This window comes from Scomber japonicus, chromosome 3 (genome assembly GCF_027409825.1).
Source record: "Scomber japonicus isolate fScoJap1 chromosome 3, fScoJap1.pri, whole genome shotgun sequence".
Lineage (NCBI taxonomy): Eukaryota > Metazoa > Chordata > Actinopteri > Scombriformes > Scombridae > Scomber > Scomber japonicus.
Window position 1 is genome coordinate 26,983,657 of NC_070580.1, and position 12,466 is coordinate 26,996,122.

Below are 12,466 nucleotides of genomic sequence, written 5' to 3' on the forward strand. Positions count from 1 at the left end.
AACCACATGCATTTATTTGACACAAGTATTTGCAATACCCTCTGCAGGAACTAAACATCTATCTTCTTACCTGACATATTTGTTTTACATGTTTAGCAAGTTAATAGTACTTACCACCATTCTTGCTCTTTAATAATTTTGCACTATAAATGAAATTAAGGGTTCTTCACTAATTCTTAGATTTAACCACTTCCTGTAGAAACATTATGCTGCTGCTATTCTGTTCAGTGCAAATATGCAATGGTCTCAGTATCTGTAGAAACAGCAAATAAATCAGACTAAGTTGTATATAATGAGAGTAATGATGATAAAAAGTTATGGAGATGTTCCCCCGTGTAATTCAAATTTGTTTTGATTTAACATTTCTGTATGAGTGGAAACGTGATACACACACACAGATTTTATACATTGTGGATTCTGTGCTACTGAAGAGTTTTGAGAGGTGTTTTTAATGATTTGTTGCACTCTTGTATGCACAGAAAATTGGTTTGGAAGAAGAATGACTTTTCAATATAATTCAGACTATGAGCAACAAAGTCATTTACTACTGCTTCAAATGACCCCAGAGTTAAAACAATCATTCTCTGACACAGTGTCTAAAAATGGAACATTATGAGCATCACAAAGATGTAAATTCACTCTACGTCTGCTGTGTAACTCATTAAGCTAAATCTTAATGTTGTAATTTGTTTGTTACATTTAGAAAGCAGAGACAACAGATCTTTCAAATGCAGTTGGTTCTTCAAGTTCATAGTATCCTGATGCCACACATTGTTTGACTCCAATTATTTCTGATCTTTCTCTCTGTACCAGGTAGAGTAGACTGGAAGTTTCACATTAACCCATACTGTGTTACTGCAAGCTCTAGGAAAACTCCCTGAAATTGATGAAACTAAGGTGTGATTGTTGCTGCTTACAAGGATTCACAGACCAGGTATAAAAAACCTAGAAGATATAGACAGAGATTAGATAAATATTTATATTGGTAAACATACAGTTTGGACTAAGAAAACTGAATATATGCCAAAATGATTATTGTTGAGTGAATATGTGCCTTAAAATGTCATGCTTGTATATTGCAGTATAAATTAAACCCTAAGCTACTATAATGTATTTGGTAGTTCACAAAAAGCAGCTTTAAAACACATTTATATACAGCAGCAAAAAAGAAAGTTATTCAGCATCAGCAAACACACACCATTAATTAATTATACCTCCTGAAATTGCGCCACAAGCTCCGAAATCCCAAATCATTCACATGTTGTTACTTGGGGGACAGCGGCTCCTCTCTATCAATGCTCTGTTCGTAGGTGGCACATGATGGATTTCAGAGCTGTGCTCTTTCCATCTCCTGACTGCAGAGATTGCCTGGGGATGCTGGCGGGTCCCTGACAAGCAGGGCCTCCTCCATGCCTCACCTTGATCAACATTCAGCGTTGCCCCCTGAATCCATCATGGGCTGTGACAACACGCCCCATTTTGGGCTTTTTATAATAGTGGATGATGGTGCTGGTGGTGGTGGTGGCTGGTGGTGGTGGTGATGACTATGATTATGATGTAGTGGCGCTCTCCAAAATGGATAGAGAACATTTTATTGAAGTTCGATGTATACAGCAGTTTTGATTAATAAATAAATAGATGCACCCGTCATTTAGATCCCCGTCAGGGTTGCAGTGGGGGTGAGTAATGTATTATACAAGATCAGGCAATGTCCTGAAGCTACGACAACAGCAAGCTGGACCTTTTTTAATTTACAGCACTGAGGAATAATCATTATAAGAGACGAATGAACAGGAAATCTTATGTCCTTTCTGTGTCCTGCTGGGAACATGATTGCTTGTTTTACATTTTACAGACATATAATCAGAAAATAATCAGAAAAATCAGACATATAATCACGATAGAGCTTAAAGTAGGAATCTAATCTGAAAGATGAATATAAAATACAACGGTGGAAAAATAAATAAAATCTGTTTTTTCTATACATTTCTATTACTATTCATGTGAAGTAGTTGGAGATATTTGAGTCAAATAAGCGCAAATAATTAAGTCTTTTCTTCATCGTCATTGCTACTAAGTGGTTTGAAATGAATTCAAGACAGATGACCCAAAAAGCAAACGATATTTCTTTGATAATCACTTGTTTGATCTGACATCATTATTGATTCTAATCTGCTCATCTGCACAAACTCGTCTTGTGTAAATGTTTTTGTACAGATTAACTGCCATCGTTTACTTCATTAGGCTCGACTTGTCAGATGGCTTTGTCATCAGCGGGACAAGTTGAGAACGAGGCTGCAAGACAATTAAATATAAATCTACTTCATGCAAATGCAGGTTGTAATTATGATTATATGTCAAAAAAATTATTTGCATGTTATTTGATCGTATCCCCCACAGACTGTGGTGATGGGATGAATGACACTGCGGCAGTAAATAAAGATCACACACACACTCATTTGGAATAATGCTTTGCCAATTATATTTCATGAGTGATGCTGTGCTGTTATTGTAAATCACCTTCCCATTAATATGTTTTCCACAGAATCTGATGCAAAAAGAAATACATGTATGATGTATGAAATGTTGCGTCATGGTTACCAGTGCACTGTTTTTTTCCCTTAAAAATGGGACATATTATGCACACTTCCAGGTCAATGTTTTTAATCTGTGGTTCAACTGAAATATATTTACAGTTATTTTTCTCTTTTATATTATTATGCATCTTCTTATTTATCTGATACTGTCCCTTTATGGGGCCCCTCACTTCAGCCTATGTCTAAAACACAAGCACAAGGCGAGTTTTCAATATTTATTTCATACAAAAAAAAAAAATTCTGCTGGGTTTATGAAAACCACATATTCATATGTTCATAATTGTTTTAATAGTTTAGTTAAAGAGCACTTATTTTCACACTTTAATATCCTAAAATTAGAAGTGTAAAAAAAATGAAACAGGATCGTTATGCTGAATTCCACAGTTAAAATTCAATTAAAATAATTAACACAAGCACAAATCATTTTGCTGCCTCAAAAAATACAGACACAAATACAAATGCTGGGCTCTCTGCACATCTCTACTCCCAGTGACCCCGCTCTGTTCTGACTGACCAGCTCCTGGAAGCTGCTCCTCGGCCAACTTCCAGCAGCTCGGGAGGCTACATTATCAAACCATGCAACAAACAGCAGAAGCAGGATCTCACTTACAGAGGGAAGAATTTTAACAACGCATGGAAAAACCTAAGCAATAACATTAGCAATAAAAGCTACGAAAGGATGGCCATTTATGGGCATGCAATCATAAATGGTCATCTCAATATATCAGCAGGTTGAAGCCTGGGCTTTGCAGGAAGCATTTCTACATAACTTAATCTCACAAAAGTTTTGGAGCTCTGACAATGTTTGGCATAGATATTCAACATCTTAACAGTACATAAAATCACAAAAAGCATAAAGTGACCCCTTTAAAAGGAGAATCAACAATCTTATTTTGGTAAATGACAGCAACAAAGGTACAATTGCTGCAGGTTACTAACAACCTGAAAAAATCGTGAAGTTGCCAATACCTTATCCAGCACTCTGGAGGCAAATTTTTGGAGGAATACACATGCTGCCTTTTCAGGACAAAAACAGCTTGAAATAGCCCAGAATTTCCTCTGTAAATACCATTGACTTCAAAGACAAATTTCACTCTCCCTCTGTGTATTCTGCTCCCTCACTGCAGTGTCGGTGCCATTCCCTCCAGATGACTGCTTTTATTTGATATCAAACTAATGAGATTTCCATTCTCAAAGCATATCCTCATGCTCCCTAGTCTTAGCGAAGATTCCATTTATGTATATACCCTGGAATGATATTTGTTTTGCATATTTACATAAGACATATCCACCGTATCTATATGTTTTCCAAATGCCAATGTTTTATTCATATATTTCTCTATCATTTGCTTTTCATATCCTCTGCCACTTAAACCGCATGAGCTGTCAAAAAGAGTGATATGTATTATTGGTGTATTGAACATATAATTTAGTTTGCAGCTTATGTGGGCGACAGCTTATATGCATGAATATAGAGACTCTCAATCAAATAGAGCAATTATAATTGATATTCTTTGAATAGAAGTTATTGAAAAATTACTTTCCTCAGTACTTTTTCGGAGAAGGCTGTATTATCTGTCTTTGCTTAGAAAACTCAGAAACTAAAAGTGTGACAGTTAATAACACTTTATGCACTTATAAGATGAAGCTGAAGTCTATTGTTCTGAACTGTATTAGGCAGCAACTGAACCCAACTGACTAACCTTAACTGAAAAACATCTCATAGCTCAACTGACAGTTGGCGAGCACCATGAACCTATACACCGAGAGTGATTGACGTCCCAGTGAAGAACATGACAGTGCTCGCTCAGTCGAGCTAGCAGACGACGCCTCCTCTCTCACGCTCAGGAAAACATCAGTTTTTGAGCGTCAGAAATCATCTTTAGTATTCGTCTCTCTTTGGCCATACACACAAACAGCGTAGAAATGCATGCACACACTCACAGTCTTACAACAGCAGACAGGACGTCAAATAGTGAAATGTTTAAAGTCCCGGTGTAAAATATGTCCTCCATAACTGCTGGAATATGTCCAGGTTGTACTCTACTCACCGCCTCACTTTGTCTCCCTCCATATGTCTCCTCTCCTTGGCACATCATACTTTTTTCTTTTTTTAAAATGCACGCACACACACACAAACAAGAACACAAGCACTGAATTATGGATGAACCCTCTGACACTGTGATGATACATTTGTCACATCTATACAAAGTCATTCTTTAAAGGGTTGTCCCTCTTTATGCCGCCTAGAGTTCACATTTTGTCACTTGACATTTACGGAGAAGCTTATGACGGCCCTAAGCGCTGATGTCTCACTGCAGCTGACACTGAATCCAGACTCCATGGACACCGACACAGACAGCACCTGAGGGTCTGCAGTGGTGCAGAACACAAGTTCCATATTTGGGCTCAGCTTTGAGGTCTAACTGAGCAGTTGTAAAAGAGAAATCCAGTGATTTAAAGAGAGAGACACTTGCTGCATTTTTAAAGAACAAGTGTAGTGATATTCGCATTTTATTTCTCATTGACAAAAGAAATTATGAAAAGACCAAAACTAACAATAAATTAATTCGGCTTACAAGTAGCCAAAGCCTGATATGACTTTTTCCTGTTTATCATTGACCTCTATTGTTGTCCAAAAACTATTAAAAACATATTTACTGTACTGTTGAACAAGGTCACATGTTCCTGCATTACAATGGCCTGTAGTTTAATTTAATCTCACACAGTGTTCTGCTGCTGTAAATACAAACTGGAACACCAAATATGTTCCTAACAATAGTCCCCAAAGATATTCTATATTTTCTCCTATTTGAGTGAAGTTTTTTCTAAAACCTACAGTGCACAACTTTTAGGACATTATTTTGTTTTTACAAAAAGGTGAAGGTATATATTTGTGACCTGTTTTTAACAGTTTACATTTTCAGTGAGCTTGAGGCCGAGTTCCTCAGACAAGGTTAAGAAAGAGAAAGATATTTGGACTAATGTGTTGTTGGCCTTGGTCTTTGTAAAGGGATTTGTTTCTAATGAAATAAATCTGCATCTTTCTATAAAACAGCAACAACAACAACAACAAGTTTAATACAACCCTTTCCATTTCTATCATTTCAAATATGTATAGTAGAACAGCATTGTTAGATTAAATTTAAATGTGTATATTGCAACACACACCAGACTTTGATGCCACAGTAGTTGAGGTGTGTCAATCTAGGAGGCGTGTATTCTGCCACATTGACATGCAATAAGATGGTGCAGGTGTTTGGGCTCATGCAGAAAATGAGTGCAAGTATTTTGCTCTGTGTGACAAGCACAAAGCTGGACATAAATGCAAACGCGGCAAAAAAAAAAAGGAATTTCTTTGAGAGGTTATTAAGCAAACACAAGTTGTGAGGCAGGGAAATTATCACTCATAACTTTTGAGATGATGTCCAAGCCTGAGGGCTCAGTGTCACCCGTGTTGCCAAGGTTGGACGCCCCCTCAAATTGCAAGGATTTGAGCTGTTCTGACCCAGCAGCGCCATAAGACTGCTCATCACTTCCAAAAGGGGAATTTTAAGCATACAGGGAGAGGGAGAGAAAGTATTGTCCTCCTCATAAGAAGGAGCCTAAGGTAACCTGTCAGGGGAGGATTCTCTTTGAGTGTTCTCTGATGTGGTTCAGGTTGCAGGACACTGGGCCTCAACGTGGGTGACTGGTAGACAGGTGAGGCATGACAGAACCTGAAATGCATGACAATATTCATAAACACAGAAAACAGTCTGATACCACCACTACAGTGCAGCAGGTGAGAAGGAGAACTAGAGGTAGAGGAGGATGGAGCAGCTGTCGCCATGACAGAGTGGTTCAATTTGAAGTAACCACATTTTCAAACATCTGCTTTTTTTTTTTTTAGCTTAAACCAGCATGTAGTGTAAGTCACTGCGTGGGTTGGTCTGGCACATAAATTTAAGTTACTGCACATGTTCTTCTGCATGGCACAGCTGAAAAGAATGCACAGATCAGTTCGACTTGAGCTTATCATAAATAACTAGCTCAATCTGGCAAAAAAAAAAAAAAAAATCTAACATTTTTCACTAACTTAAAAATCAACATTTCTAAGCTCCTTTGCAAAATAACATGATGAACAGGATATTTTAAACATCAAAAAACCTTTTTATTATTGATTGGATGTAATAATATACCAAATGTGAAAGCCTTTTGGAAGCCCTCAGATGTCAGATAGATGAAATTCAACACCTTGACCTTCGCATTCACCGTCCTCATCTTTAGCTTTGAGGTGTTAGTGTTTGGTGGTTACCTTTGAAAATTCAAAACTATATCTGAGATCAGCATTTACTTTGAAAACCATTTGAGTAACACAGTGCAGTGCCAGAGGTATATTTTCAATGTTTGACATCTTCAAAACACATTACTAATCTATAACAAAGCTAAGAGATCCAACACTTCACTGTACTAGTCACTCTTAATACCTGTGGCTCTCTTGAGATGATGAAGCTAATATGCTAGTCTGTCAACTCACTAATACTCTGATATAAACTCTGTGCATGGGGAGTGGGGGGGGGGGCAATAAAAACAGACAATGTTGTTCTGTAAATCAATAACAACACATCGTCATCATATTTATATTTAGTTACATTGAGACTTGTATTTGAACTGTTTAGAAATATCTAACAAAAAACTCTACTAAGCCCACAAAGCTGGAAATGGGGCTTGACACCTGTTTTCAGATCTTTATGCTTAGCAAATGTTTGCATTAAGATCGGTTCCTTTCATTTTGCCAAATGAGGCCGGTCTCCTCACAGATGGCCCGTGTGGCTCCCGACTGGCCCTATGAAGGGGCGTTGATCAAACGAATTTCCATTACAGAAAACTGGCTGGCTCGAATAAATCATAATAAAAATGGAACTTGTGGTCTGTCATCTCTCAAAGATCGGCTACCTTGGGACACTGCTGAAACCTCTCCCATCATATGCCCCAGTGAAGCAGAGACAATGGGAAAGAGCATGGAGAGGATTTCTGTGCCAGAGGGAAAGATTTTCAAAAGAGATTAAAATACAGTTCACTTTTTAAATGCTTCCTCTTCTTCTGGGTATACGGCCTACTGTGCCTAGCTGTGACTGTTTATGTTTTTTCCCCAGAGAAAATTTCTACTTTATACTTTGTTACTGTGACCATCACATCTGAATTAGTCTGATAAATCATCCACGTCATATGGGAACTGCCTCAAACGCTGGAGGGTTTAAAGTGTTGTTTTGTGTTTGGTCAAAACCCACAGACTTATCAGACATTGTCTGGAAGCAGAATGAGGGTGTGTGCCCCACTGAAATACTTATCAATTAGATGGGATGGAGAAATGTCAGGCAGAGAGACTGTTGGTCCCTCAGAGCACTTGTATTAATATTGTTTGTCACTTCTCACAGACATTAAGCATGTCAGCATGTCACACTGCAACCCTCTGGTTCTTTCAAATTGGCCCTCTGGGAATGGGTGTGTGCACTTCTCTATTTTCAAATGTCAAGCTACTCTATAGCCAAACTTCATCAAAAAAAAACAACAACCCATATCCATCTACCACTACACATCTCACAGGATCTTTAAGAGCTACAAGAATCAGAAATGCAGTTAATTCCTGCAGCGTGTTATAGAGTAATAACAAGTGGTTTATTAGGAAACATTTAACGTGCTGTTTTGGCTTGAACACACTCTCAAATCTGGTGGCAGTTGTTTTTTAATGTCTCTCTTCTCCCTCTAACTATATTCTTGTTTTAAAAGCTACACTGGCTGTTAATGCCTCGTATTTCTTATTAGTCGACACTGAAAGCAGTGAATTAAATATCCCAAGTCTCCATCCTCACTGTTGGTACAGATGGTCATTCAGAGCTGTTTGAACTGCTATAGCAGCTTAGCTTACCTTAGCGAGGCTTAAACAGATGAAGCAGAGAGAAGGCAAAGTGACAGAACAGGGTATGTGAGTTTCAGGAAGAGTATAAATTTGTCACAAACATCATAACACTACTTACTACTATTTTAGTAATCCACGTCTGCGAGAAATTATGTTCATATATGATTAAATTGCAATAGCAAATATGTTTTGGCTGAATTACCTTTTTACTCTCAAAAAAATCTCTTAAAAATGTTAATTAACATATTTGTCAAGTTACAAAAATGTTAATTACAAACTTTTTTTCCTCCACCAAAATACCCAAACCTGCATATCCGCTAATAGCAACTATACTATCAAAATTCTCATGGTCAATTTTTAGGAACTGGCAATACTTGGTTAAGGTTGGGAAAGATAAAACAGCAAAAGTCTGTAATGACTGAAGGCACAACATGCTTATTAACATTTAAACAAAACAACAATCTTTCACTAGTCTTACCCAAAGTGCTTTTGTCGCCTAGACCTCACACCCCACGACAGACTTGGGATGTGAAACCCTATCTCTTGTGTTGCAGGATTGTACTACTACTACTAATAGTAATAGTAACAATAATAATTATAGATATCTGGGGCCAGAATTTCCTTTTTCTCTGGGAAAAGGAAAATAACACAGTGTAAATAAAGTGAGTATGAATATAATCCAATACCTTGAAAAAATGAATTTAGTGTTGAATGAGTATTTAATTAATATTTTGGGTTATATGAAAACTGCATGCACCATCTGAGAAACACTGAAACTGAAGCAGACATGACTGAGCTCTATAATGTGGTGTGTACATTACAGTACATGTTAAATTCTTACCTATTAACACAATGCACATACCCATATATCCATGTCATTATTCTGCAGAAGATGATTATTTTCTATTGTCAGTGAGTTGTGTTAACTAAACAACTACAAACAATCCTGACACTGGCCATGCATGTAAATCCGTTATTCAAATGCTCACTTTAAAAAGAAAAAAACTTTTTGAAGTTCAGTTTTCCATCTGGTGGAATCCTCTGGCTGTTTTCAGATAAACTGAATATGTTGAGCTTCACAGATCTGAATTCCCTTTTTATGATTTATCATATGTATATTATATTTTTCAGTTGTGTAGTTGTGGGTATTTTAGTTTAAATGTGAACTTTCACTTTTATTACATTGTGTGTATTGACTGCTGCAAGCTATGCTTTTGCACCTAGAAGCTTTATTTGTGGATATTTTATCTTGACCAAACAGCTGCAACATATTTTCACTCAAGTAGTTATATCATAATATCTGGATTCTGTTTTGACATTATGAGATTGCTGCACTTCACACACTCACAGGGAAAACCTTTTTTTTTTCCTGCCAAGTAACTTAAAGATGCTTTAAAAAGATAACTGAGATGAAAAGCCACAACAAACAAATGACAGAGCAAAATGAACTACATTGAAAAGAATAGCATTTACAATGTAAATGTAAACCCCACAGCACTCTAGGGCAGCATTAGTCAAGGCTCTAATGCTACTTTTTGACTTATATCAGTAAGGTATACTGCTAGTCCCACCTTCATCCACTTCAGGTGGACAGGTTTATGCCCTAAAAAGTGTCACTCATCTTGATGAGGAGTCTACATTGACACAACATCAAGCCTGAGGCTGAGCATCCAAAAACCTGATCACAGGAGATGAAGGAGCAGATGGCAGACACAGCCAGTCTGTAAGTGCAGATGCTGTTTAGTCCCATGATGCCTTGCTAGGTGCTCAGCATTAATGGCTGCAGTGTAAATTATTGCATTCCTGGAATAATCCAGATATCATGTAATTCACATGTAGAGTATTAACACCAAAACTACAGTCTTTGTCATCTCATGGCAAAACAGCACTCAATGACTCATCTCTCATCTGTCTTGTGTAGCTGGGAAATGCAAGTTCTACGTCTTTGTCTGCCACTTTTTAGGCTTTCCTATTTTGCATTTCCAACAGTTGATCAATCTTTTGTTGTTGCTATTAGTCACTACCATCACACTGTAAACACATTCTGGCTCACTGCTGACTGGAAGGGATACTTTAAATTGTATTCCGATACTAGTTACCTGTTAAAAAGTGTAGTCAGTAATGTAATCCAAGTACCATAATATTAAAGTAATGTAACTTGATTACTTTCATTTCTTTAGGATTACTGCAATACCAAATATACAATAAAGGCAAAATTGGCCACTTTCTATGAAAATAAAAACATCTAATTGACAAAGACCACCACAAATTCCCACACGCAGTTAGGGTGGAGATGTTCAAGTGTTCAGAGAGTTGGTGTTAACTAAGGTCAGACTCTGGGTGTACTTAACGTAATTTACTTAAAAATAAAAATGTCCTGACAGCTCTGATGGAGCTCAGGTTTCATCCATAAATTCTGCTTTATCAAACTATCCCACGTATAAACCTTTGTGTGTAACAGCTGATCTATGTAAATGACCAACAGAACATTAATTGCCATTAGATCCGGATCAACATGGTGTTAATGAAGTTACCACTACTGTACCATGTACGTAAATGCGCACAGCCCTTTTCTCAGTGTGAACAGCTCACTTATAGTTTCGGCTGCTGTACGCTAGCTGTGACATACAGTATAGCCAGCTGTGAGTTGCTCTCAGCTGCGGATTAGCGCAGATTAGGGTTGAAATACTGCAGAATTCACGGTGCTGTAACATTGTCAGGTAAAATCTCTGATGAAACACACCGCCTGGCCCTCTGGCTGTGTGAAGTCTGAGTCCGAGTTTTCTTTGACTTTTCTTCCTTCTTGACATTCTTTGACACAGTACAAAAATGATACCGCTGCACGCGTAATGCGGTATCATCCTCTACTCAGACCATCGCTTTTGCTCTGCTCACATTTGGGAATTTTTACATTGCAAGGTAGTATAAAATTATGTATTGTAAAATGTTTATCCCCAATTTACAAAATGTACCTGTAAGCAGATTACATCTTTTTTTTTGTAACTGTAGCAGAACGCAGTTACCTTTTTATTGTATTCTAATTAAGTAATGCCGTTACATGTATTCCGTTACTCCCCAAGTTTGTGACTAGAAATACTGTAAAATACATCACAAGCTTCTGTAAATGCTCCAAAATACTACGAGCAGGGTATTTTAATGATACACAAAGAGTCACAGGCACCCAGCCAAAGGTTACTAATGTAGGACATATCCTATTTAATTCTGCGTAAGTATTCACACGTTAGAGGTATCTTTTCATTTCTGTATATTGCCTACAAATCAGGCCTGTCTAAAAATGTCATTCACAGCAGACCATGAAGGTTAATTTAGAAGCTATTTTATTGGTTCATTTAACACAGAGGCTGTGCATTAATAAACATTATTGTGAATGTGCTGTAGTTAGCCAAAAAGCTAGTTGTCATCTGTAGTCACCAGATGTTAAATAGGCATCCTAAATCTTTTATGTAATGGTGTTCAGGTTTGATTACAAGGAAAGAAACCTCACTCCCTCATTGCCAGAGTAGAAATCACCCATGGGTGGACGTGGCCTTTGGGCAGCAGCTTGATGCCGACTTCCAGAAAGAGAGCAGTGATGGAAAGGTGCAGGCAGAACTGCCAACTCTCATGCTTCTGGTGTGAAACTTATGCTTTCAGGCTTTGTCTTATGCTCTCACACCACCAAGGCAGATCTTGTGCCAACTATGCCACCACTGAAGCTAGCTTTATGCAGCATGTGTCAGCTCTGCATATTGTAGCAGTGCTTGGTGGTGCGCCTCTGATCTTCTGTAACTAGGTGCATGCTGCACAGTAAGCTGGCTGACCAAAGTCGCCTCTACAAATATCTACCCCTATTAGTAACACACCTGTAACATTTTATTTAAATTTAAGCATTAGCCAATTCTTATTTTTTTGCCATAAGGCTGAAATGTTTGTAGAATAAAGATGATTCTTGTCATTAACAGTGAAC

The 12,466-nt window shown here is 37.6% G+C and overlaps 1 protein-coding gene across 1 annotated transcript in view; it reads left to right on the forward strand.

Annotated features, from left to right (window-relative positions):
* The window catches only part of tafa3a (TAFA chemokine like family member 3a), a 102,173-nt gene extending 90,035 nt beyond the window's left edge, over positions 1-12,138 (forward strand). Inside the window, exon 5 of the mRNA XM_053315562.1 lies at positions 12,019-12,138. Within this exon, the coding sequence (XP_053171537.1) occupies positions 12,019-12,138 (120 nt within the window). The remainder of the gene's footprint in view (positions 1-12,018) is intronic.
* Positions 12,139-12,466: the final 328 nt, after the last annotated feature.